Source organism: Tursiops truncatus, chromosome 16, assembly GCF_011762595.2.
Source record: "Tursiops truncatus isolate mTurTru1 chromosome 16, mTurTru1.mat.Y, whole genome shotgun sequence".
In the NCBI taxonomy this organism is placed as follows: Eukaryota; Metazoa; Chordata; class Mammalia; order Artiodactyla; family Delphinidae; genus Tursiops; species Tursiops truncatus.
Genome location: NC_047049.1, coordinates 8,189,519 through 8,216,717, shown reverse-complemented (window position 1 = coordinate 8,216,717; position 27,199 = coordinate 8,189,519). Strand labels below are relative to the sequence as shown.

The 27,199-nt window shown below is 53.1% G+C and overlaps 1 protein-coding gene across 2 annotated transcripts; it reads left to right on the top strand.

The window, feature by feature from the left end:
* On the top strand, nt 1-27,199 carry GPR26 (G protein-coupled receptor 26). Of its 2 annotated transcripts, none has more exons than XM_033841944.2 (3): nt 1-1,253; nt 10,518-10,631; nt 20,290-27,199. In XM_033841944.2, exons 1-3 carry the CDS (start codon nt 586-588, stop codon nt 20,519-20,521), a joined length of 1,014 nt encoding a protein of 337 aa, XP_033697835.1. In that variant the 5' UTR covers nt 1-585; the 3' UTR covers nt 20,522-27,199. The 2 variants fall into 2 exon arrangements, with proteins under 2 accessions (XP_033697835.1, XP_033697837.1); XM_033841946.2 differs by lacking the exon at nt 20,290-27,199 and adding an exon at nt 14,524-15,021.

Sequence of the window (27,199 nt, the reverse complement as noted above, 5' to 3'; positions counted from 1 at the left end):
GCATCAGCGGGAATTCTGTGATAGAAGCAGCCAGATTCTGGAGGGAGAGAGAGAAGAGGAGAAGATTGAGAGTGGGAGAGACAGACGGATAGAACAGCAGTGGGAGAGAGAGAAGCGCCGCAGAGGGGAGACAGAGGGAGGGAGGGAGAGGGGGAGAGGGAAAGTGTAGGGGAGAGCAGAAAGGGAGAGCGAGCAGAGAGAGGGGAGGAGGAGAAAGCACGGCTGTCGGAGAGGGCGCGAAGCGGAGCCGGAGCGCGGGGGGAAGGGGCGAGGGCAGGGGGAGCAGAGGCGGAGCCGGGCAGCAGGCGCCCGCCCGCAATCCGGGATCCCAGGGCGCTCTAAGCTCTCGGCTCAGCGACGCACCGGCGCTTGCACGGGAGGTGGCGCGGGCGCCAGGGCTCAGCCGAGCGCTCAGGTGCCGGCCCGGGAGGTGGCGCGGGGCTCCGGGGTGGCCGCGCGCCCCCCGGGGGGCCATGGCGGCGGGGACTGGGGGGCGCGGGGCGGCGGCGGCGCCGAGGGGTTGAGCGGGCGGCGCCATGGCGGCGCCGGGGTGCGGGCCCTGAGGGCCGGCGGCGGGCGCGCACCATGAACTCGTGGGACGCGGGCCTGGCGGGTCTGCTGGTGGGTACGATGGGCGTCTCGCTGCTGTCCAACGCGCTGGTACTGCTCTGCCTCCTGCACAGCGCCGACATCCGCCGCCAGGCGCCGGCGCTCTTCACCCTGAACCTCACGTGCGGCAACCTGCTGTGCACCGTGGTCAACATGCCGCTCACGCTGGCCGGCGTCGTGGCGCAGCGGCAGCCGGCCGGTGACCGCCTGTGCCGCCTGGCCGCCTTCCTCGACACCTTCCTGGCTGCCAACTCTATGCTCAGCATGGCCGCGCTCAGCATCGACCGCTGGGTGGCCGTGGTCTTCCCGCTGAGCTACCGCGCCAAGATGCGCCTCCGCGACGCCGCGCTCATGGTGGCCTACACGTGGCTGCACGCGCTCGCCTTCCCCGCCGCCGCGGTCGTCCTGTCCTGGCTGGGCTTCCACCAGCTGTACGCGTCCTGCACGCTGTGCAGCCGGAGGCCAGACGAGCGGTTGCGCTTCGCCGTCTTCACGGGTGCCTTCCATGCGCTCAGCTTCCTGCTCTCCTTCGTTGTGCTCTGCTGCACATACTTCAAGGTGCTCAAGGTGGCCCGCTTCCACTGCAGACGCATCGACGTGATTACCATGCAGACGCTCGTGCTGCTCGTGGACATCCACCCCAGGTGAGGGCTCTGGGAAGGGCTGCGCGGACTCGGTGGGGGAGGCGTGTCTTTGTGGGAGGAAGGGGGTCCTCTTCTCCCCCAGGCTCTACTGTGTGGCTTTGGGCAAGCCCCTTTAACACCGAGCCTCCATTTCCTTTTTGGAGAACTGAGGTCGGGGGGAAGGGCCACCGTTGCCTGTCTCAAGGCAGGTGCTTAGAGCATCAGCAAAGCAGGACCACCAAAAATCGTGGGTGAAACACATAGGTACATTTTTGAAGCATTAGGGTAGAGACCACAGAGGAGCCGAACTTTGCTGGACTTTATACTTATTTTATGCTTGTAGTTTTCACTGTAAGTAGCATAGAAAAGGCAGCAATCTCTGCTCACTGCTCTAAATGGTTCTAGTCAGGCCCTGAGAGCGTGGCCCGGATGCTTAGGGCGCTCCTGAAGAGCTCTTCACACGGGAACGTGCTGCTCTGCGGCTCTTTCCTTTCTCTGGCGTCTGGCGCTGCCTCTGTCTCGTCCTGTGTGTGTGAGTCCTCGGGCTGCATCTTCCTCTGTGGGTCCTTAAAGGAGCATCTGAAGGGCTTTGAGGGGACGGGGGTGCTCTTCCTACCTTCCCAGACAGCACTGTCCCGTGTCTCCTGGACTTGAAGCCTGGAAACCCCTGCAGAGGGAGACCGTCATCCTGAGGCTCCGGTGACAAAACCTGCCCACCTTCCACGTTCACCTGGCCTCTGTTTCTCAGGAGGGCAGCTCGGGGCGGGCAGTTCAGGTTCACGTACCCCCCCGCCCCTGCCCCTGCCCCTGCCCCTGGGAAGTCCTGCCATCCTTCGGAGCCTCTGGGGAGAGAAGGGGGACACTCTTAGCTGAGGTGTCCTGAGCTCACCTTGGCTTTCCCCCAGAGAAGAGGGGAATGGCCGCTGGTGCCCCTGCAGTAGACTCTGCTGTTTTATATCCTGGTGCCCCAGACGCTAGAAGGGGGGTTTTGGTGTCAAGATGGCGTGAAAAGTGAGGCAGGCAGAATGTATCAGTGTGGAGGAGGCCAGCGGCAGGGAGGGAGCTCGGCTCCTGTCGTGCGGATGCCTCCCCGGCCAGGGAGAAGCTTGTGGCTGAGGGGGACAGACCAGAGGGTCAGTGTGACCAAGAGCTCCTTCAGTTCGGGGGTTTTTCTGCCCACGAGCAATACAAAGAGAAGACCTTGAACGTCACTGCGTCTGAACACAGGACATGTTCCCATGTGTTCCCATGTGTGTGTTCCCGTGTGTTCCCGTGTGTCCATTGTTCCCCTCAGGATGGCCCTTCCAGATTACATGCTGGACCAAAGCTTCTAGTCACAGAACCTTCCTCCCAGAACCATGTACAATATGTACATGTAAATGACACCAGGGCATATGAACCATGTGTGAAATTGTGTGAGCCTCACACACACAGTCCTATGTGTTCATATATCAACTGCATGGGTAACACATCATTCCATGTCACAGGTGTGGCCCTCCTGCACACTGCCACAAAGGCATGCACGGACTCACTGCATGTGGCCATGCACGGTTCAATGTCATTTAAGGATCACAGAGCTATTCCCCTTCCTAGCACCTTGGGGTGGGAGGACCTGACTTTAGAAGGTGCGTCATCCCTAGGACGTGCACGGGGACTGCTCTAGAAGCTGTAGGCAATGTTGTTGAACTCTCGGAACTTGGATAATTTCTACAGTAAGCCCACTTTCCATGAGTCTAACAGCGGAGGAGGGAATGAGATGGGAAAGGAATCAGTTCTTATCTAGACCAGTATAAACCCCGTCCCCGCCCTCCCTCCAACTTCCAGAACAGGAGGGCGGTGGCTCCTTTTCAGCCCATTTAGGATGTAGGGTCGGCTCCAATCCTGCCGGTCTCTCACGGACTCCAGGCCAGACACTGCAGAGAGAGCTCCCGGGGGTGTCAGGAAAAGAGGCGGTTGCTCGGCTGCCCTCCGGTCCTCTCTTCTCTCCTCCACTTCCCTCCGGGGAAATTTGACTGCTTCTGAGCCCAGGAGGCTCTGAGGAGACCCTCTTCCCAGAGCCACGGACAGGGCCCTGCAGGGCCAAGGAGCAATGCCGGCCTACGCTGGGGAAAGGAAGGGCTTCCGGTGGGAGGATTGCCCTCGGCCGGTTCAGACAGGCCCCGCTGGCTGAGGGCTGGCCTGAGGTTATGCAATAGTGGGCAGGTGGGACAGCACTGCCCCATCAGTGACCACAGCCTGCCTTTCTCTGTGGGGTCGGTTCCCAGAGTGAGAGCCTGGGTGGTGGGCCACACGGGAGGGCACCAGCTCCCTGACAGTGGATTCACAGACTTCTTTCTTGGCGTCTCCAAACTCTTCCTTCCCACAAATGAGAAACTGCAGAGCTAACTCGGGGGGGCTGCCCCTAGGTCCCCCGAGCCTTAGGCACTAAGGCTTCAGGAAGTTTCCTGGCCAGTTGGCGCTGGGAGCTGGGGGGCGGGGGAGTGGGGGTCCAGTCCCAGATCAGCAGAAGCCAGGCTTCCTTATCCGGGCAGCCAGGGTGGCAGGTGGAGGTGACTTTGCTCACTGGGAGATTCACTTAACAGCCACCACACTGATGGCCTCCTGGGACTTAATTTTGAGTTCCCTGAGGCCCAGGCTGGCATTTGTCAAGAAGCTCCCTAGTGATGCCAGCTTCCTCCTGCAGAGGGTTAAATGCAGTGAGTGACACACACACACCCCCCACAAAAGGTCAGGGACCCTCTGCTCTAAATTAAATCAGGGACCCTGAGAGACGTCGCCCACCCCTGCCTTTCTGGGGTGGTTTCTCGAGTTACTACAATCATAAAGGAACTGGGAACCCACCTGGTCTCCAAGCACTCAGTGTGCTTGGTTCAGTTCTCCCAAACCGCAACTCCAGACCAATTATAACCAGATCCTCTCCCTGGTGCCACCAGAGACATAGGAGGGGAGCCCGGACGTTGGTGCTGCAGCCCTTCTCTCCCCGTCCAGCTGAGGGCGCCACTCACCAGCACAGGTTAATGGCTTCAGACTAGACTGTTGGTGAAGCAAACTCAGTGTGATCAAGGGCTACGGGGGGCTGGCTGAGTGCCGAGCCGGAGGGTGTCAGAATTGTGCCACAGTAGATGGAGGGGTTCTCACTGCGCCCTTGACTTTGCAGATGAGGAAGTTGGGAGCCCCAAGGAAGGAGGACCCTTGCCGTATTTGATAGATCTCGACTGTGGCTTCACCCAAGGCTCACACCTGGGTCTGCTCCTAAGGCTTGCGGATGGGGCGGTAGTGCCAGTGGAGTTTCACAAACCATCCACAGGAATAGTTAGGATTCCAAGTTCAGCTTACAAACTGTTAAACGAAATATGTTCTATCCTCCTACTTTGAGAGATATACATTTATAACACTTGGCAGGGCTGGGTTCAAATTTCGAGTTCTCGGGCTCCTTGGAGTGCAGCCTTGTACATGGCAGGGGGAGCTGAGCTGGCCCCACGCCACAGCCCACCTCACCCCCCCGCCCCGACACCCCAGCATGGAAAGGGGCCTCCTCACACAAAGTGGACACTGCAGGCTATGCCTCCACATGTCACTCACGGATGTCTCCCCTCCGGCCTCAAGCCAAGCACGCGGGTGGCGCAGCCCTCCCTCAGGAGGACGGGCCCAGGGAAGATGCCTGTGCACTTTCTGGAAGCAGGATCAGGGCATTTGGGCAAAGAATTCCATGTCCCACGTACCTAGAGCTTGGTCTAGAATGGAGGATGTGGGTTCTGGGTGGGCACATCCCCTTGGCCCTGTGAAGTCTTCATTTCGTGGAGAGGTGTGGGTCCTTCAGTAACCAGGGCCCAGGACAGGGCCCCTCTGGCCAGGTCGAGGGCAAGGCTGCTCACATCAGTCCTAACCCCAAACTCAAGGCTCTTTGCCACCAATCGGTCAGCTCGTTCCTTTGTCTTTTGTTTCATTCTCCAAAACGCCAGAAAGCAAATCTGGATGTCTCTCTGCGTACTCGAGAGCGTGGCTCTCGACTGGCTACCGTCCTCTGGCGATCAGTCAGGACCCAGACCCACCGTCTTGTAGCCACGATCGCCTCATTTACTGACTTTTCAGATATTCCCAGTAGCATCCGTCCCTCTGCTCTATTACGGAAGCTTCCTGGGGAACATGTCTTTGACCCTACATGCCACAGTGCTGGAGGGCTCATCTCCTTTTGGCTCAAGGAAACTCTGTGTCTCATCTCGGCCCTGGGGTCGCCCCACACTGGTACAGTGCTTGCACTCTGAGCAAATGAACCCAGGCAGGAGAGTTTTGGGCCTCTCACCCTCTGCACTGCAGATTCTGCTGGGGAGTCCAAGGACTCCAGCTGCCACCATCAGGCCCGGGAATATCTGGGCGTTAGCGTAGCTAGACACAGCGTGCCCATGGCTCAGTGACCCAATGGGGGGACACCCTAGATTTTGGTGTCAGGAGACCTGGAAGGAGTCCTGGTCTGTCTTGAACTTACTTTGCAGTCCTGGGCATGGCATAAACCTTTCTGGCTCTCCGTGTCCTCTTCTGCAAGTACGTACAATGACTGCTTACAGGGCTGCGAGAGTTCAAGGAGCTCAGTTTTGCAAAGCTACGGCGGGAAATAAATGACAGCAAGTGCAAAGTGATTTTACTATGTTGTTGTTTTCGGAGCTGGTGAGCTGCTCTCATACCGGGCTTAAACAATACTAACGATAAGCCAGAGAGCTGCGCTGCTCCCCTCGGAGCCTGGGGGGCTGCCCTGCTGTCCTCTTGCTGCCGCCTCCCTGGTCTCACCTGGACACGGGGGTGGGGGGCACTGGGCACAGAAGTCGGGTCCATTCTCTTCCTTTGCAGGAGTTCAGGGATGCAGCCACGTGGTTCCAGACTGGGTGTCAGGAACTGGTGCTGGCCCTGCCTGCAGCCCACTCTCCAGGTGGGCAAGTCCCTGTCTTCTTTGAGCCTCAGTTTCCCCATCTGTGAGCTGGGTTGGCTGGGTGAGAGCATCTTTCATACTACACAGGACTGTAGAGCCTAGCCAGCCCGCCCCAGAGCAGACACATGACCAGGCCCACGTGGATGTTAGCCGGGCGCAGCACCCATCCCACACACCCACTGTGCTCCCACAGCACACCAGGTGCCACTGAAATTACGGAATAGCATCCGTCGCGCCCTGGAGACCCAGAGAGGGTCGCAGAACCAGCACGAGAGCCCAGACGCAAGCTCAGACCTGTCTGGCAGAGTTCCTGGTCGCAGCGCTCTCTCTCTCTCTCCCTCCCTCTCTCTCCCTCTCTCTCTCCCTCCCTCTCTCTCCCTCCCTCCCTCTCTCCCTCCTTCTCTCTCCCTCTCCCTCCCTCTTTCTCTCTCTCCCTCCCTCTCTCTCTCCCTCCCTCTCTCTCTCCCTCCCTCTCTCTCTCCCTCCCTCCCTCTCTCTCTCCCTCTCTCTCTCTCTCTCCCTCCCAGCTACCCTTGTAAATGCAGCAAGAGAATTTTTGCCGTGTTAGGGATCCCAGTGGTTTGGGGGTTCAGGGTAGTGCTGGCACATAGTCGTTGTTTTATAAATATATGCTGAATGGATAATAATTAGCATCTGCACTTAAGTGCTTACTCTGAGTCAGCACTGTCCTAGGTACTTTCTGGGTGTTGACTCAGTTTATCTCAACAGAACCCTACCAGATAGGTACCCGTATGATCCTCATTTTAGAGGTGGGGAAGCTGACGCACAGAGAGGCTGGGTAACTTGCCTAAGGCCACATGACAAGTAAGTGGGGAGGCCTGGATTTGAACCCAGAGGTGTGGCTCTGGCACTGCTCACATGCTTACCGCTTCCCTGTCAAGCAGACAGGGTTCATGGAAGTGTGCATGGCCTGACAGCCACTGACGAGTCTTGCTTTGTCTGAAAAGCTCAAGATTTTTAAAGTCTCACTTTAAAAAATCTATTCTAGAGCAGATTTCTACTAGCATCTCTCTTGAGAAGGTCACTTAAAAATGATTGAGTCTAATTTTCCTAAGATGCTTTTAAGGGTTGTTCAGTAATTCAAAGACATACACTCATTAGGTGTTTTCTGGGTGTAAGGTGTTGAGCTTTGTACTGTGGGGACCCAAGGAAGGAATGTGTGTGCAGAGTGCTTGCTATTTTATCCTTCTCTCCTGTACAAAGCTTTGCAGGAACAAATAAAATTAATTTCCTGTAGGATTTTACAGCGTAGAAGAGTGACATTGGTTATTCTAGCCTCTAAAGTGGCCGTTTTATTCCTGTAGGGTCACTGAAATGTTTCTGTGTATCCTTCTGAAGACCTTCAAAGCTTTAACCAACATCTGTCTTTAAATATTCCTCAGGGCTTTGGGGCAGGATTGTCTGGTGTGGCAGGGTGGAGGGCTGCTTCTCCTGGGGAGACAGCTGAGTCCTCAGACCCTCAGCAGGAACCCAAGTCCCTCCTTGAGGGCAGGGGCCGGGGAGGGCAAGGGAAGCTCCTCACTCCTTAAGACCTTGGTAGCTGGTGAGGCACTTCAGTCCCTGATAAATGGTAGCTCTAGTTATAAGTCATCACTATGAAATCTTCCACAGATAAGTGAGGAACCAAATTCAGAGAGGTTGAGTGACTTTCTTGAGGCCACACAGCTATGAGGGCACAGCTGGGACTAGGACACATAGCCAGCACTTGTTCAGTCCTCAGGATTATTCTAAATGTCTGGGAAATGGATAACATGGTCAGGGCCACAGACTGGAGGAGGGCCCGGCCCCAGAGCACCACCGGTTTCTCTCGTGTTCCCTTCATTCATTTACGATGACTTTGGTGCTCATTTTCGAGGAGATGCCCAGAATGCTGTACTCCTCTCGTGGGGTGAGTGTACTGTGATGCCTCAGGACACCCAGCTCAGGCCCCAAATCTCCAGCAACTCCTACATCGATTACTGAGAGTTTGGGGGGAAGTATTTTCATATTAAACAAGCAGTCCTGTGTCATGGAGAATGTGCCAGACACACTGCTAGGTTGACCAGTGTCCCGATTTGCCTGGGACTGCAAGGCCTCCCAGGATGTGGGACTTTGAGTTTGAAAACCAAAACCGTCTCAGGCAAACCAAGATGAGTTGGGCACCTCACTGAACACAGACCTCCAGGGTGGGGACCTAAGCCTTCTCTCCACGCCACCTGTATTGTGCGTATGTCACAAGAGCCACAGGACTTTGGGAGAGGACACTGCAGACACCCGATGCAAATGGAAAGGGAGGAGACTTCAGACTGAGTCTCGCTGTGTGGCTTCAGGCAAAGTCGCCCCTCTGTCCCCGCCCCTCGACTTGTATTTTTCAGATTTTCTGAATGAGGTGATGCCCCAGGGCCTCCCCAGGGATGTGTGATGACCCCAGTGAATTGACAGATGACACTCAAGGCTCCAGAGTCAGATGGCCTGGGTCCAGCCACGGCCATCACTTAGGGAGACCAGCCATCCTGGGTTGCCCGAGATGGAGGGGGGATCCTCAGACGCAGGCCCTTCTGTTTCTAAAACCAGGACGGTCCTGTGTAAACCATCCAGGCTGCAGGACCTTTAGTGCTAAAACTGGGACAGTGCTGGTTATCCGGGACAAGTTGGTCACCCTACTGCCACCCCTCACCAGATCACTGTGTGATCCTGAGCCAGTTGCTTAACCCCTCTGTGCTTCAATCTCCCTCCTTATCTGAAAACATGAAGATTACAATTGTATCAGTCCTTTGCTTATAGAGATGAGAGTATCAAGCAACAAAGGCATATGAACCCCCATCACAGTATCTAAGATGACACATACTAAAGACTCAAGAAATGTGAGTTATTAATATTAGCTATTAGAAATTAATTCATAATGTTAGTCATGAGTAAGACCATTTCAGCCAGTATGAAATCTGTCTTTACTGGGCCAGACTCCAGTTCCCAACTGTCTAAGTTCCTGAAAAGACACAAGTCAAGGGAAGAAAACTTCCTGCAAGAATTTCAGGGGGCTTCAGTCCAGACTCACATAGCATTGTCCCTCTGTGATCAGGAATCGGATAAAGAAGAGTCTCGATTAAGTATGAAAACGACGGTTCTTGTGGAAGGAAGGAGAGGCTGCCCTGGCGTTCGTGCTGCTCACGGACCTGGCTTCTGTTGAACAGACTGACCTAATTGAGGTGCCAGGTCACTGCAGCCCAAGCCTGTCTCTGCCAAGTTATCGTCACTCCTGGGCAACTCTGTCCACAGTCCTCCTCCCCGTCCAGTTTTGGAATCATGTGATTTATTTGAAAAGTAAACAGTAGAAACACATGCCCACCTTGGGCCCCATGGTCTGGCGCATGTGAATCCTTACGGCCCGGCTCGTCTTTACGTGCGTGCGCCTTGGCCGTGGAAGTGGACAGACCGGCTGTTGCTTGTGCATTTCCCCATGGCTGCAGGAAAACGGTTGCAAGAACCACTGCTCCCAGGTGGCGTGAGATGTCAGTTCTCGAAAGGCCGGAGCAGAGTGGAGTCAGGAGCAGGGTGTGGTTAGAGGCGTAGGTGGCCATCCGCGGAGCCGTGGCCCCAATTCTCCAGGGACCTGGCCGTCCCGTGGCTTCACCGAGCCTCGTCTCTGGACAAATCAAGTGACTTCTCCTTCAGTCACCTCATAATGCGTTACCTGTAGCTCCGGGCAGGGCTGAGGCTTTGGGATGGAAGAAACAGGGCTGAAGGTGTGGAGGAAAGGAAGCCCTGGGCCACACTGCACACAGAGTCCAGGCCATCCCAGCTGGAGAGGACCAGCTTTCAGTCACATGGACACGGGTTCAAGTCCCGCCTCCACTTACCAGCTGAGCAAATCATTTGGCCTCACTGTACTCATGGTCTTCATTGTAAAACAGGGCAGGTAAAATCCACCTGGCAGGTTCAACTGTGGTGAGATAAGAATTAGATATTACTTAGGGAGTGTGGACTCGGGCTGGCCCATAGCACGTGATAAGTGAAGGATATGAGTACTAATAATGAGTTTATATTTGCACTTGCTCGGGTGCTGTGCTAATCGCTTCAGCTGCTTCACGCATTTAATTCTCAAAGCAGCCCTTTGCGGCGTCTTGTTATATTAGTATCCACATTTTACAGATGATGACCCTGAGGCTTAGTGATGTCACACAAGATGCCCAAGGTCACGTGCCTACAGCTCAGACTTGAGCTCAGGTCTTTCTGGCTCCATGGTCAAGTTCCTACACTCGCGGCCACTGCCTGCGTGTACAAATAGTAACTCGCTGTGACCTGGCAGGCCCCCCCCGTGACTCACCTGACCATGACTCCACTTTTTCCTCTCTCACACGCAGTGTGCGGGAACGCTGTCTAGAGGAGCAGAGGAGGCGGCGGCAACGGGCCACCAAGAAAATCAGCACCTTCATAGGCACCTTCCTCGTGTGCTTCGCACCCTACGTGATCACCAGGTGAGCTTGGCGAGCGGGACACGGGCTTGGGGCAAGTGGGGCGGGCACGGGGCTCTGGAGAGCGAAGCAGGACCTGCGTGGCCTTTCGCCGTGGCCAGCCTTGCTTGGCCACATGTCTTCCAGAGGCTGGATCAGGGGATGAGAGTGAACTTGACAGGTTTAGCGAGAAGGGCACACACTTTTTCTCTTCAGCCTCAGATTCTTTTGGATTAGACTCCGGACCGAAAGGCAGTGAGACTCTCTCCCACTTGATCTCCAAATCACATCATTCTAACCCTCAGTCCCCAACCGCAGGAGACCCGAAAGGAGACGACAGGAGAGGAAAGAGAGGGGATAGCACCCTGCAGGGACTGGGTTCTTACTGCCCACTGAGTGCAGGAAAGCCCAACTCGGCATCCTCAGCCCGGACACCCTGCAGAGCCAGTGCCACGTGCCACCTGCATAGGGACCAGGGAGCATGCTGCATGGGCCCACCTGTCCCACGGCTCCAGGGATCTGCCCCTGTTAGTTCAGGCAGTGTGAGCTTGTCACGTTCTCTCCCAATCCCAACCCCCCATGCCGGCCAAGGTTGCAGTGCGCTGGCCTCAGGGCTGTACGTTCCAGAAGCCAACCTGCTCCAGCTACAGAATTTTCCTCACACGTTGAAGCCAGCAAAAAAAAAAAAAAAAAAAAAAAAGTATCACCCACTCAGTTTTGCTCACTGGAGGGGAAAATACCCACACAAATTAGTATCCAGAATGGCTTAGCTGTTTGGGAAGGTAACAATAAAAAGGACTTTGATGTTCTATTAGGAGGTGGACGTGGAGCCTGGGAAGTAGGGTCTGTGCAGGCACGTGCCTCTGTATGGAAGAGAGAGCGCACGGCCCATCCCCTTGCATCCCCCGGCATCCTCAGTTGGCAGGGACATGGAAGGGACGCCCTGCCTCAGCGTCCCCCAGAGTCGCGCTCTGGAGAGGAGGGGCTCAATGTGCCCAGGTCCCCCTGTCTTTCCCTGTCCCTACTCATACTGAGGTGAAGCCTGGCCCCCCATCCTGCTTTCTGCAGCCCAGGAGAATGTCCTCTACTAACAGAGGCCCTGCCAATTTGCAGACAGTGAGCTGGGGTTCCCCAGAGCAGCCCCCATTCCCCAGACACCACAACCCCAGAGTGTCTGTCACTGTCTTTTCTGTGCATGCCACTCTCTCTGGGGGAAAGCCAGGGGGCCTGCATTTCACTTTAAACATAGGACATAGGACTGTCTACAGGTCTCTTCATGGGTCTGCCCCAGGCAGAGCAGAGCCATCAATTCTTCCTTCTAGAACTGCCCGCTAGACCTCAGCGCTCCTGACATTTCTCCATGGGAGACCGTCCTGTGCGTCGTAGGATGTTAGCAGCATCTCTGTCGTCTACCCACTACCCGCCAGTAGCACCTCTTCCCTCCTGCTCCCCAGTTTTGACAACTAGAAAATCTAGTCAACCTGGGGACCAGAATCACCCCCGGGTGAGAGCCCCTGGTCTAGGCCCGCCACGTCCAGCCAGGACGCCGAATACCATGTCATAGCATCTGATAGGGAAGCGTCCCAGGCTTCTGAGGCAGGAGCGAGTGAAGTGGGCTTGGCTCTGCAGGGGGACAATCCCAGCAGAAGGGACAGCATGAGCCAGGTCTAGAGCCCTGCACGGGAGCCACCAGCCACAGGCCCCTTTGAAGCGCTTGAACAAGGCTTTTCCAAACTGAGATGTGCTGTAGGTGTAACATGCACACTGGGTTTCCAAGGCTTAGCAAGACTGTATATATATATATATATAAAATTAAAACTTTTTATATTGATTCCATAGTGAAATGGTGAAATCTTGGATATATTGGGTTAAATAAGATTTGTAATTAAAATTAATTTCACGGTTTCTTTTCCCACCTGCGGCTCACCTTCTCTTTCTGTTGGGCAGGGCTGGCCTGTAGTCAGGGAATCTGGGGTCTAGGTGTGCCGATGCCCTTGCTCCCAGCTCCTTTTTTCCCTTGACCTCTAGCTGCCCGTATCATCCTTTTCTGACCAGGAACCCATTGGTTCCCAGGATCGCCCTTCCGGCCGCGCTGCAAGAGTGCTCAGAAGTCCCTCCCTCCCTCCCCTGTCCAGCGCCCTGCTCGATGTTGGAGTTTCTAAGCAGTGGCCAAATCAGTGTCTTCCTCTGTGGGGTCAGGTGCATTGAGGCAGGAGTCCTCGGAGGGTCTGAATGAGGGGACATCAGGTCCCAACGCTGGGTGACAGTGTTGCGGCAGAAGGTCCTTGTGCTTAATCCTCTTGAAATCACGCCCCTCTGGGACCACCTCCCTCTGTCCACACCCCCATACCCCCCCTGCCGTGACCGCGGGGAGAAGAGATTCTGATGAGGTGCCTAGTCTCTGTGGCAGCTGGGTCCCCAGGCACACCCCAGGGAGATGGACACCTGTGAACTTGCTCTTTGCATGCAGGGGAGCCCCCTGGGCTCCAGGTGTGTGCTGGGCACGGCCAGGATCACACCAGAGCTACACTTCCACCACCAGGGCAGAAAAACTGCCAAACGGGGTGGGCTTGGATGGGGGTGAGGCAGGATTTGCTCTGACACCCACCTCCAAGGAGCCTGACCCAAACTCGCCCATCTTACGCTGAGTCCGTGCTGAGAAGCACACAGTGATTGTGGGGGGAAATCAGCATCTAGTAAGGAACCCATAAAACAACCCACGCAAGGCATTCACCCTGGTATATCCTACTGTCGCCAGCACTGGAGTCGGGACCGTGCACACTCTGGGCAGCAGCTGATTCTCCTGCTGTTCTCAAGCTGGTTTCCGAGTGCAGACAAAATCACCCCAGTCTCAGAAGAAGCTGAAATCAGACTCTGCTCTGGAAATGTAGTTGAGAATTTAACGTCTTGGAGGAATTGATTCCTTATGGAGAACCTAGAGCTGTGGGTTATGGAAGTGGAAGTTTCCTTAGCAGTGTCTCATCCCGGGAGGGCGAGCTGATTGCAGGCCACCTGGGATCCACTGCCTGGGGCAAAGCCCACGTGTGGGGCCCCTTGCCCTGCACTGTTCTGCTTCTCTGAGGGCATGGGGGTTCCCTCCCAGAGGATATAGGAGGGCACTTTGTGCCATGACCCCCTCAGAACCAGGAAGCTGCAGCTTCTGAGATGATAAGGTCAAGGTGTTCAGGTGTCACTTAAACCCCTCACTGAGCTGTCAGTGCAGAAACCGCTATTTCCCGAGACTCCCCAGGGACAACCTCTATCCAAGCAGCCCGCCTTGCTACTCCCCCCATTGGAGCCTTATAGGTGGAGACGTGCACAAGCATGTGGGCTCACCTCAGGCCAACCGTGGGGAATGCTGGGAGCTGGCAGAATCAGAACGTCGAGAGAGAGAAGGGGCTTGTGCTGCGACACCTGCCGTCCCTCTAAGTTGATCAGGAAGGTCTGGCTGGCAGGGAGGAGGGCCCTTCTCTTTATTCCCAGTCTATTCACATCTGCCTGATAACTTTCTCAGACTGGGAAGCAGCATTCTTGGGTCAAGAACCATTCAAGTCTTCCAGTAGATTCTCAGGCTTCCGTTACTGGAGAACGTGGAGTCTTTATAACCATACCTATCACTCATTCGACACTTGTAATGTACCCAGGAGGTACCAGTACATACCCGATTGTGCCTAGTACAGCTGTCCTGCAAGGCGAGTGCTAGAGTCCTCATCTTACTGAGGGTCAGCGAGGTGAGATGAGTGGCCCAAGGCCACAGGAGTAGTAACTGGCAGAGCCAAGGGTTAAAGGTCAGTGCCAGGTCTGTTGGCGATAATTTAACCCTGTGGGCATGTTACATCTCCGAAGCCTGGGGACCCGGCACTGAAAATGTAGAAATGCTTATCTGCAGGCTTTTGATCCAACTTCCTATTCCCAGGCATCTTGGCAGGAACCCAGACATAGTATCCAGCCTCCTGGGGGTAAAGGCAGGTAGGTGAGTGAGTTGTTTCACCAGAAGCAGCGGTGGGTTCGCGTGGAGTCACCTCTGACCTCCCACCTGGCTGACAGCAACTTGTGTGGACCTGGAGTGGGGCTCAGAGCCATCGTCAGACTCGGTGGACTAACGCTGACTGTGAAGCCAACACCTCTCAGAAAGACAGTCCCCAGCTGCACCAACCAGCCGAAGAGCCCCTTGCACCTGCACTTTGTGGCCCGTCAGATGACAGAGGGACACTTTGGCAACCTCCACCCTCGCTCTTAATAGGAGTCACTACCTTCTGTTCACACACTCACACCGGTTCCCAGGTCCTCAAAGCCTTAGCGGGTCACATCGGGCTCTTTCCAGAGTGTCTGAGCATGGTCTGAGGACTTGCAAGACATTCGCCTCCAAAAGCTCTAATTACGTTTTTCTGAATTAAAACGTACACGTCTAGAAGCATGTGTGAGGCTATTATCTCTGCAGCAGTTCAGGCTTACAAATAATTACGGTTGTCCCAGATCGTCGGAGTGGGGCTTTGAGGCATTTGTGGATCAGACAGCACCATTATTGTGGCTTTTCCGAGTCACAGAATTATGTCAGCGAGGTTTAATATGCAGGTGGCTGTCTGGTGTTAATATTCTATTAATAAAATGCCTTTTCCCTGCTAATGTCTCATGAACATTTAAAACTCCAGCTTATTACTTATAGCTCTTCAAATATGCAGACCGGATTCTCCAGAAGTCTTCTTGGGAAGACATTGGGCTTGCTTCCCAAGAGCTATTCTGTGGCCCACGTTGCATTTGGTGCACAGCATCTGTGTGTGTGTGTGTGCGTGTGTGCGTGTGCGTGTGCGTGTGTGTGTGTGGCAGCGGGGAGAGATGATGGACGCACAGGAGCTGTAAAGAGCGGGTGTGGATTTACCTCTTTAAATTCAAGGTTGACAGTAAAGGCCTTGACTGCCCCCTGGAACCGAGTCAAGGAGCTGGGAGGGGCAGCCTGGCACCAGGAGGGCCTGTGGTCTCTGGTGCCCACAGTCCAGGGTTCAAATCCTGGCTCTTCTACGTCCAGGCCATGTGGCCTTGGCCCGTCACTTTGCCTGGGTTCCTCCTCTGTAGTGTGAAGCACAAGCAACACCGTCGAAGGGGGCGGGTGGGAGGTGCTTGAGACAATGTTTGTCAAGCGGCTGCCAAAGCCCTGAGCCTCTGGGGACACAGAGGAGGAGCTGGGTCTGGGGCTACTGGTATTACGGGTCTTGTTCTCATCCCCAGAATTTAGTTTCTTTGGAGAGTCCCTTGTCGAGCAGAATTGAGACATTGGTTTCTCTGGGGGGTCCGAGAATGCCTGAGAGTTCTGGCAAGAGTACCCCATCTTCCTTCTGGGACCAGGAGGGTCAGGCCGGCAGGGACGGGTGAGAGGTCACTGTGGGTGAAGGGCCAGGGGGCCGGCTTCCTGGCCTGTCAGCCCTCTGCTGTGACAGCCAGCACAGACTTCCCGTGACCCAGATCAGAGGGCCCTGTGCTAAGAGAAAGGACATGGCTCCTTGGAGGAGTCCCCCCGAACAAATACAGGGCTACGGGGTGCAGAGGGGGGGCAGACACATAGGACTTGGGGTGGCGGGAGAGGATGGGTATCTGTTCTGTGTCACCCTGAGTCAGAAAAATACCCATCTCTGTGCTCTGCTTCCGATGTGGTCCCAGGCCACACCCCGCAGCATTTCACACCTCCCACCCCAGCCAGGCTCTGACCAGACGTCCCCAGGTGCTCACAGCGCGTCTCTGAACCACCTGCGTCAGAGTCACCTGAGATGCTTGAGAAAGCAGACTCCTGCCCTGGCTTCCCCTGCCCTTGTCCTCCCGCCATCAACCCTCCGCCTGACCTCTCAGCCCAGGGGATCCTCGCGGGAGCTGTGTCAGGCTGTCTGGGGCAGGCATGTGTGCACTGTGAGCGTGGAAGCAGAAACGTTTCCCCCTGAACGGAGCCTGATGCCTGAGGTTTCTCCAGCACATACCTCAGGCGGTGCATGGAAAGTCACCTTGGTGCTTAATGGAAGGTGGGGGCAGGGGGCAGGGAGTGCTGGTTGCGGGAAAAACTCTGCTTCCCGGAGGGCAGGGAGGGGGCAGTGCCCTGCTCCGGGGGCTGCTACCTCTGCAGACCCCAGGGACTACCCTTAGTGCTCACGGGCTCCAGGAACCCCATGGGGCTTGGTGCTATGTTGGTGTTATGACCAGGGACCCACAAACAACCGGATCCTGCCCAACAACCCCCTGCATCCCCACGGGGTTCCTTAGCGGATGTGGATCTGTTTCCCAGCACTGCCGCTGTAACTAGCTTCCACTAAGTGGCTTAAACAATAGAAATGTATGGCCTCAGTTCTGGAGGCTGGAAGTCCAAGATCAAGGTGTTGGCAGGGTGGTTCCTTCTGAGCCTGTGAGGGAGAGTCTGTTCCAGGCCTCCCCCTGAGTTTCTGATGGTGAACTTGCAATCTTTAGTGTTCCTTGGCTTCTAGAAGCATCACCCCATCTCTGCCGTCATCCTTTTGTGGCGTTCTCTTGGCGTGCATCTGTGTCCAAACTCCCCCCTTTTGTAAGGGCACGGTCACATTGGGTTAGGGGCCCACCGTTCTCCATTAGGACCTCACCTTAACTAATTACATCTGCAACTACCCTATTTCCAAATAAGATCACATTCTGAGGTGCTGGGGGTTAGGACCCCAACACATGAATTTGGGGAGACATAGTTCAGCCTACACAGGGAGCTATAGCGAAAGGAAACAAAGTCCCACTTTATTAACACCTGAGCCCAATAACCCCTAAACGCAGGGCTCTTGGGGCAGAGCTGGGGGCAGGGGCAGGAGACGGGAGTTCAATAACCCACCATGATTCGTAGCAGAGAGAGAAGAGGCAGAGCATGGCAGGCACCTCGCAGCACACAGTGACCCTGCTCCCATGGAAACTGGGACTGATCAGAATAATGGCCCTTTCTTGGAGGGGAGGGTGTTTGGAGGAGATGAGCAGAGCTGGCTCTGGCATGAGAAGTTGGGCTGCAGTGCTCCCTTTCTAAAAGGTCATCTGGAGGGGCCCAGATGATCATTCCCTGCCCAGATCTAGCATTAGAAAGAAGCAGTTGTAGCAATACGGAAGTCCCTGCCCCTGCCCAGTCCCCTTAAACAAGTGGGGACTTGGAACTGTCAGAGCTGGAACAGAGCAAAGCCGGCCACAGCAGGCACATGGCAGAGGGGTCCACGTGCCCAGGAAAATAAAAAAGCGGGTCGGCCAGCCACATCCGGTGGCAGAAGGGAGCATGCGAGCTTCAGCCTGGCCCGGGGGCCACACGGGAGCAGTGCCCAGGCCCAGACTGATCCAAAGCATCTCTTTGCCTGGAGGCCTTGATGGAGGCCAGATGCGGGCTTTTCAAAGCAGAAGTCGTGTACACTGTGGACGGGGCAAGTGACAGAAGTGCTGGGTAGCCCATAACCACTTCATGGAAGGGGGATTCTTGGGGTTGGAAGGGACCTCAGAACGCATCCTGTCCCATCTGCAATGTGGAGATTTGAATCCCATCGTGGCACCTAGACAAAACATGGGCTGCAGTTCGATGGAACTGGGTTTCCCCGTGGAGGAGAAGCCGGCTTGCTGCTCAATCTCTCTGAGCCTTGATTTCTTCGTCTGTAAAATGGGACTAACGATGCCCATTCTGCAGAGAATAATTGTAAGGTTAGAGATTGTGCACATCACGTATCTGGCCCACAGGAGATACTTAACTGGGAATTATTATTACTGAGCCAGGCAAGTTCAGATCTTACATAAAATCTCTGAGAAGCAAAGGCAACCGATGTTACCTCTTAATTATCTAAATGGTGAAATTTTAAATTGTCCCAAATAGTTTTCCTCTGTGAAATCTGCGGAACCTGCAAATAATCATTTTGATCTTGCTGGATGGTTTGATGATATTTGACTCAATAAATCCTCCTGGGAGAGCCAAAATGCTCAGACCGAATCTAGCAACATATGGAAGACGAGACATTCTGGAAAAGCAGTTTGGCATCCCATAGCAACAACGCGTTGGTATTCAGCTGTTTCATTGTTATTATTAGGTGTGAATTCTAAACTCGGGGGGTTTTGTTCCCTTAAATTCATCACTTCCCAAAGTAGATTTCTTTCTCAAATGCCAACAGCTCCATTTCCCCATTCGGGCTCCCAAGGACAGGAGCAAAACCATGGTGGCATTACCCCCTCGGCGTCGGTGGGCAAGAGTGGATAGTGGTGCTGGAAATGGGACGCCTAATAGAAGGGCCTCAGAATGGATTCATTAAGGATCTATTCGAAAAGGGGGTCATTGCAGTGGGGGATCTCATCCCACCAGCTTCCTCCTCCTTCCTCTCCCGGGCTCGTCCTCACAACCTCAGCCCAAAGAAGCCCAAAGAAGCCTTCAGGAAAATCACTGAAGTTGGCAGCCCGGAGTCACAGCCCAAGCTCAGTCCTTTCCGGACCTGGGCTCTCACCTGGGCAGCCCTCCAAGCTGAGAGCCACCGCTGCCTTCCATCTTGCTGACCTCCATGCCCTCCCCCCGCCAGGTAGAATACAGGTGCTAGCTCCCAGTCTGAGCACAGAGGCTGGATTTTCCTCTACCACTGACTTGCTCGGTGATGTTGGGCAAGCCCCTCCTCTGTCTGGGCCTCGATTTCCTCATTTGACAGTGGGTGGGTAATTTATAATCTCTAAGTTCTCACTCAGCTCTGTGGCCCTTTCTACCTTATATTAATGCTGGGTAACATCTAAATATGGCCAGGGGTGCTGGACACACTTGGGAGAAAAGAATAAATGGCTTGATTTGGGAGAATTCCGTTTACACAGAGGAGGGCTTTTACTACCTCACAGCCTGGCCTTAGCACCACTGAATGGAGCTGTTCGATGGATACCTGGAGGACTCTCAGAACTGTGCCCCTTTGACACAGGAGCTGCCTCTTCCCTCACCTTCTTCCAAAGAATGAGGGTCACTTTAGGGTACCCTGACTGCTGCTATAGCCAGGGGCCACCAGAATCCCAACCCTGGGAAGAAGCTTTTCCCACCAGCAGATTCTTTCCTGATGCAAGACATACTTTGAGCTTTGATGAATATTTGCAAAATTAATCTCAGCCCTTCCTCCCAGGCAAGCTCCCGTGGACGGCGGAGCTAGGATCTGAAGCCAAGAATCAGTCTGTCCCAGTTACAATGATCATAGACGTGACCTTATTCAACTCCCCCTTTTTCGTAGAAAACACCCAGGCCCCAAGAAGGGAAACAACTTGCCCAGGGTCACACAGCAGGTCAGCTGCACAGCCGGAGCAAATGGCCAGGGTGCAATTAGCTATTAGTGCAATTCTTAGATCAGCTTGGGTGCCTGGGTTCAAATCCCTGCCTTTACAGTTTACTGGCAAACTATCAGTACTTAACCTCCTTGGACGTCTATTTCCTCACATGTAAACTGGAGATGTCTAATCTTCCAGGGTTCCACGAAATCACGTGTAAAGTGCGTCCTTAGCCCAGTACCTGGACTAAAAGAAGCGCCTGGAGAACGGCCACCATAGTTATGGTTGTAAATTGTTGTTGTCCTTGAGGCGGGAGGAGGAAGCCTCAGAGAAACTGAAGCGTGGCCGGGAAGCTGGGGTCAGGGGCTCAGGCTGGAGCCTGGGATGCGCCCAGCTGCGCTCTCGTAACGAACGCCCTCCCCGTCTCTGTCCGCAGGCTGGTGGAGCTGTCCTCCGCGGTGCCCATCAGCTCCCACTGGGGGGTGCTGTCCAAGTGCTTGGCCTACAGCAAGGCCGCATCTGACCCGTTCGTGTACTCCTTGCTGCGACACCAGTACCGCAAGAGCTGCAAGGAGATTCTGAACAGGGTCCTCCACAGGCGTTCCCTCCGCTCCTCCGGCCTCACCCGGGACTCCCACAGCCAGAACATTCTTCCGGCCTCTGAGTGAAGGACGCTGCTGCTGCTGCTGGAAAGCTTGGAATGAGACGGCTGGTGAGAAGAGGGGGCGGGAGGGCTTGGGGCGCCTGGGCGGACTCCATCGGCCGCCACCATCCGGCGAGCCCAGAGATTCCGGTTCCCTGTCTTCGGGGGAGGGGCTCCGAAGCCTGCTTCCTGCTTCCTCGAGGGCAGATGTTGAACTGTCCCTGTTTATCACCAAAGGATGACCAAGGGACATGCTGTGCGCTGGCTTTTCTCTTGGAGAAGCTCCTTTGAGCTCCTAGAGTCACCAGAGACTCCCCAGGAGTCACACCCCGTCTGGTCATGATCAAGGACACACAGTGCTGGTGGCAGGTGGGGAAGCATGGCGTCCACCTGCTCACTAAGCCCTGGACGCTGGGCTCCATGCTGAAGAAAAGTGGTGACCCCCGTGGGGCATCAGTCACGCTGAGAGTGAGGCTGGCAGTGGCCCTTTAGCCCCACATCTGGCATGGCCACCCTTCTCCACATGTCGTGGTGGCTGCCTTAACCCAAATATCGTTCAGCTGGAACTCACTGACTTGTGCTCGGCTGGGACCCTTGGGCCCCCACGTCCAAGGGGAAAATGTTTGCCGACTAGTATTGCCCAACTCTTGCTGACAAGTTGTCTTAGAAATGGCTATATTGGATTCAACTTTTATCCCTCTCTTCCCTCCCCCTCCGCCCCAAAGCTAACATTTGTGTGTGTAGACAATCTTAGCATGAAACTGGTTTAAATAAGCAGTTATTACTACATGTAATAATGTTCTTTGAAGTCTGACCCGAAGTCACCTTCTTCTGATTCACATGTCATAACTGTTGGAGCAAAGGAGAGGCAGGAGGACAGTGTCTGGCAGGTCCCCCACGCCGGTTTGTGACCTGAATTTGCAGGAAGCGTTTCACCTTGTCTCACACATCTTGTCCAGCGTGTTCTCTTAGGTGATTGGACAAGAACTGACCTGAGCAGGGTTTTAGTCTTGATTTTAAGGCACTGGATTCCATTATCCTAAAGGTTCAATATCCTAGTTTCTGTGAGTCATCAACACACAGTAGAGGCTTCCCAAGGTGATCCAGAAAGTGCCCTGTGCCCATGATGGGAGAGTGAAATTTTTATTGAAAACCGTAACTCTAAAACATATGCCAATTCATGAGCAGCCCCCGTCTTGATTTAATAAAAACCAAGGTGAGTGGACCTTGAATTAAATTAAATGCTTTCTGCCCATCCATCTTTTTATTTTTATTTTTTTTACCATTTCAAATATTGTGTGAATGCTAAGAGCAGTTCTTTCTCTATCCTCCACTCTGTGTGATTCCTCCAGGGTGGAAAGGATGGGAGCACAGGGGCTCATTCTCTCCTTCCTGCTCTGCAAAGCCTAACTTTGGAAACATAGAAGGGAGGACCCATTTCAATAGGGACCAACCAGGAAGAACCTGAAGCTTTTCACTGCCAGGTGGCCCCAGTGTTGAAAAACGAAGTGTGTGCGTGTTTGAAAAGATGGCGTCTTATTAACTTTAGCTCCTCATTTAGAAAACGAATCACTGAGCCTGGCCTACTCTTGTCTAGTTTCTAAGTTTGCATGGAGACAGACATAGCCTTTGAAGCCTTGCCACCTTCCCGTTGCAGCTGGAGGTGTGCTCACACCTGCTTGGAGGAGCCCATGGCACACACACCCCTTCCCAATTCTGTGTTCTGGGACATAAGCTTGGTAGCTTGAAGTCAGCTGTGATGGGCATATTTATACCAAGAAAGTCAGTAAAGGCTACAAATCGGGCCTTTTTCTCCACTGAGAGCTCATTGCTAAACAGCTCCCAGCACATCACTGCCCAGACAGGACTTTGTGTGTTACTGAAACAGAACTGCTCGGATTCAGAGCACATCTGGCCACTCAAGTTTGAATCACAAAGACATTCTTTTCTGTGGCTCCTTCCTAGCGTCAGGCAGCTGTTCACCCTTCATTGTCCCAACATCAAAAGAACCAATGAGGTCGAGGACAAGCACAGAGCCAGGAAAGTAAGCACAATTGAGTCTGACCATCTCCCTTTCACGCAAACACTCCTTGGGCAGCAGAGGCGTAGCGGCCCAGTGGATGAGGTCAATTGACAGTCAAGTTCAAATAAACAAATACATTTTCATCCATGTCAGGTTGGAGGAATAACTGTCATCTCTTCTTGCTCCCTCTGTGGAGGCAACAAGTTATACTCCCGGAAGCAACTCTATCCCTTTCACCTCTTCTTTAGTGAAAAAATAAGATCTGTCACCTACAGTGCCACATGTCTTGCAAAGATGCATTTCATAAATTACACTGAACCTTAGGACTGCCAAAAAAACAATAAAACCAGTTGTATTGGCATCATGGTGACAACACCCCAGATATGCCAGTCGGCTGGGTATTTTCATTATTATTTGAACACAGGCATCAAAACCCTAGGAGAAGTGAGAAGAAAATCGTTGCATTGGCCATCAGCGTCAACCAACTCTGCTAGAATCACCTTTAGCTAAATGTTTATATACAGTCCGTAAAATTCTCCCCAGCTCCTTTATTCCCAAGAGAATTATCTACCTCATTTGGTAATTTATCAAACGTAACATGGTAATGTGGATTTCTCAGGTAGAACACTTAGAAATGTCCAGATCAGCGTCTATGTCAAGGGCCTGGGATAACTTCCTTGACGTCAGTCTAGAATAAGGCTTGATGTTGAAGGCCCGAACTTGGGTAGACAGCTGGGCTCGGTGTGAAAGTAATTTAAGAAGATGGAAAATCAAGCCTCCATGGAGAGGCTCTCAAATTCCTAAACCCACATCCGGGGCTCAGTTTCTAGCCCTACGTGATCTGAACTTGTAGGTTTCAACCCCATCTGTGTTGGCTTTCGCAGTCACTCTGCAACTCTAGCTTTTCTTTATGCTGCTTCTTAGAGGGGATTTCAGGGCCCTGGGAGCCACTGAGGGAAAAGTGTTGTAGCATTTGGGGTTTGTGTGTCTCATGGTCCGCTGACCTCCCAAAGATGCTTCCCTAAGAGCCTGCCTATTTCTACCATGAAGTTGGCTGGGGGGGGGGACGGGAAGTTGCCTTGACTCATCTCACACCAACTGTACATTCCTTCTAGGACTCAGCTCGGACTTCTGCCACTGTGAGCAATAAACCTCTCTCCTCATGTTTGTGAAGCTAGTTTTCTTTTTCAGGATGCCCTTCTTTCTGAGAGAAGATGGAAAGAACAGGCCGAGTCCAGGTCCTGGTTGCTGTCCTTTTACATACTTTGGTGCAGGTAGCTGACGCCTTTGCAGGGCTGCAGTGTGACCCTCGGGGGGACCGCAGGCTGTGCATTTTTAGAATTTACCCAAATTCAGCATCGACTAATTTGCCTATGATTTCAACGAGGTTATTTTGTCAGGTGCCAGAAATTCCTCACATCTGCTCGTATCCTCTGGAGCACTTGCACCACAGGCGAGAGAGAAGTCCTGGATATATCTGAGGCTCCCACTACCTTTCTGGAAGGTCAACAGCATCTGCAATGAAGCCACTGGCTCCTGAACTTTACTATCCACAAGAATCACCAAGAGATGTTGTTTAAAACTCAGATTCCTGAGCCCCTTCCCTGGAGATCCGTCTAAGGAGGGCTGGCAAGGCCTAGGATTCTGCATTTTCAGACATCAGGGCCCAGGTGACTGTGGCAGGTGGACTTCAAAGTGTCCTGCCTGAGGAAAAATGATCTTAGACACCTGGATAAGCTCTATGGAAAACTGGCTCTTTCTAAATATCTAGGTTTCAGTCGTCTTCTATGGTTCCCTAACATGCCAAACAGTTCAGTCTCCAGCTTAATCAAGGGCTGAGTCATTTTGTCCCCAGAGGGACAAAACTGATCATGCCATGAAATTTTTAAAACCTGTTTTCACGAGACTCTGGTGGAAGGGGAGAAGCTGCCCACTCTACCTCTGAAGGCCTTTGCAAAACAGCCTCCTTCCTCTCTGTGGGGCTCTGGCTGGTAAGCACGAGATGTGTTGGGTGTTGGCAGGGTGGCAGCACTCACTGGCTCAGACACTGTGTTAGAGAAAAGGGAGCCTGGCGCTCAGAGGGCCCCGGAGGGATGCTTGCTTGTGAAAGCTTGTGGAAGAGTGGTTGCACGTGTTAAATAGAACTTAAGTTCACGGTTTGAAGAGCCTGAAATCTGTATTTGGAGACAGGAATCCCACTGGGAATTTTGAGAGTCAGATTAGAGTCATCAAAGCCCCAGCAATACCCCAGACTACTCATAGGAAATGTGTTTGGGGAGCATCAGACGCCATCACAATGGCACACAACTGATTGGTTGACCTGAGCCGGTCAATTTCCCAATGACCAGATCAGAGAGACAGCTCCTGCCTGGCAAAAATACCAAACACCCAGCCCCCAAGGGCTCTGTCCACCATGGCCCGGCGTTCAAGCCATTTAATACCAAATCTCTGCTTGAATTATTAGTAACCAAACCCCATGGTGTATTTGAATGCCAAGTCCCCTCGTAAGTTGAAATCATTCCAAACCTCAACAATCCTGTTTTATAGCAAGTTTGTAAACATAATCTCTTCTGGAACATTTGAGGGACATTTAAGGAGTACGGTGTCTCACCAACCCCATCAGGATTTCCCCAGGGGGAACCTTGAAAGTCCAATGACAAATAAAAGAGGTGTCTTGCCTTACCCTCCTTACCACATGGGACATTTTTATAAACACAGGGACAGGCTAGTCTTTATATTCTTAGGCTATAGCTCGGGAGAAGGAGTTCAAACCTTTGCCATTTGGATGTGCACGTCCATTGTAGTGAGGCAGCTCCTCGGAAGACATAAATCTGTCCCTCTGCTATGGTGTTGTGTTGAGCGGATGCCAGCAGACAATTTCAGCCACCCTTATCCATCCTCCCTAATGGAGCACGGCCATCTCCCACACAGAGCTTCATCCGGCCCTGTGTCCAATGGGAGAACCACCACCTCCCTGAGGTGAGACCGGTTAGATGCTACCCTTTGAACGCCAGAAGCTCCAAGTAATGAGTGCACGCAAGTTTAATTCTTTGCATTCCTTCAGTTTTCACAGATCTCATTATTTGGGGGGTTTGTGCAAAGTGGGCTGCGGGGACTTACTTACACCGTCCATAGCTTGGACATCCAGAGAATAGAAGGGAGTCTGCACTGAGGAACCCTAAGGCATGTGCCAGCTAGTTCAGCATTCCACGTGGAAATGTACTTTATATTTGGATACTTCAAAAATACTTTTGGAAGCCGAGATTTAGAAAAACTAAAGATATTTCATTCCCGGGGGACAGAGGGATCTGCAAATGCCTGGCTCCTGTACAATGTTCTGTTCCTAAAGTCAGACCTATAGGAAAATGGGTGGGACATCTGTGACTTTGTGTTGGAGCAAATGCACCTGTCACTGTGGCCCCTATGACTCTGCTTCCCTCTGTGTGTCCTTATGGGCGAATGTTCACCAACAGCTGCGTACTAAGCATAAAACAGATGAAGCAAAATGTTACCATCCTCTAGTGTTTGTTTACATGGTAGTTTTTACTTTATTTTCTCCTAATTTATTAAACAGAAGTACAGCTCTATTAAAACACACACACACACACACACACACACACACACACACATTACCAGAAGCCCTCCCCATGTGGCACTGTTACCTTTCGTGTGATACACTTGCCAACAGCTGTTTACTATTGCAATGGGACTCAGGACTGATGAATCCAAGGCCAATGTCGCCTGCTCTGTTTACAATGGCTTGTGTTTAGTGACTACATAACAAATGTTGTAATAAATTTTTATGAGAGAATTATAAAATTCCTGTTATAAAATCTCATCCACACTTTGTTGACCTGGTGTGAAAAAATTTTTATTAGGCACAAGTTAATTGTCGGAAATGGTGGTTTTATAATTTCATGGTGGGACGTAAGTTTACATTTCTTTTTATCTTTCTATATATCTTCCTATTTTGTACCTCCTTTTCTCTCCTGCTCCCACTGCCCCAGACACTCCTGACTGTCACACAGCCTCCTAGGGTTAGGTGTTCATCCTTTGGGACCATTTCTTTACTACCCAGGCCCCCCAGCAGTCACCCCTCCCATACACACCTGACCAGGGATCGACTGGCATGGCCCCCACCCTCCTAAATACCAGGCAACCTTTGCCACTTTTGACCCAGTTCCTTAGGCTTTGCTAGATGACTAATTGCTGCTCAAATCCCAGAGAGAGAGCAGGAAGGGCCTCAGAAGGGAAGAAGTCCCATATTCGTTGACTGCTGCAGTGTGTTGGGCCCTGTGCTAGGGACCTGCCACACACTGCATGTGCATGTCCCCCCAGAATTCATATGTTGAGACCTAATCCTCAGTCTGATGGTGTTAGGAGGTCATGAGGGTGGAGCCCTCATGAATGGGATTAGTGCCTTTATGAAAGAGGCCCTGGGAGCTCCCTTGTCCCTCAGGCACTGAGGGACACAGCAAGAAGACAGCATCTATGAACCAGAGAAGCAGGCTCTCACTAGACACTGAATCTGCAGGTGCCTTGATCTTGGACTTCCCAGCCTCCAGAACTATGAGAAATAAAGTTCTGTCATTTGTAAGCCATCCAGTCTATGGTATTTTTGTTATAGCAGCCCGAATGGACTCAGCCACAGTTCCTCATTGAAGAGTTCCAGAGGTGGCA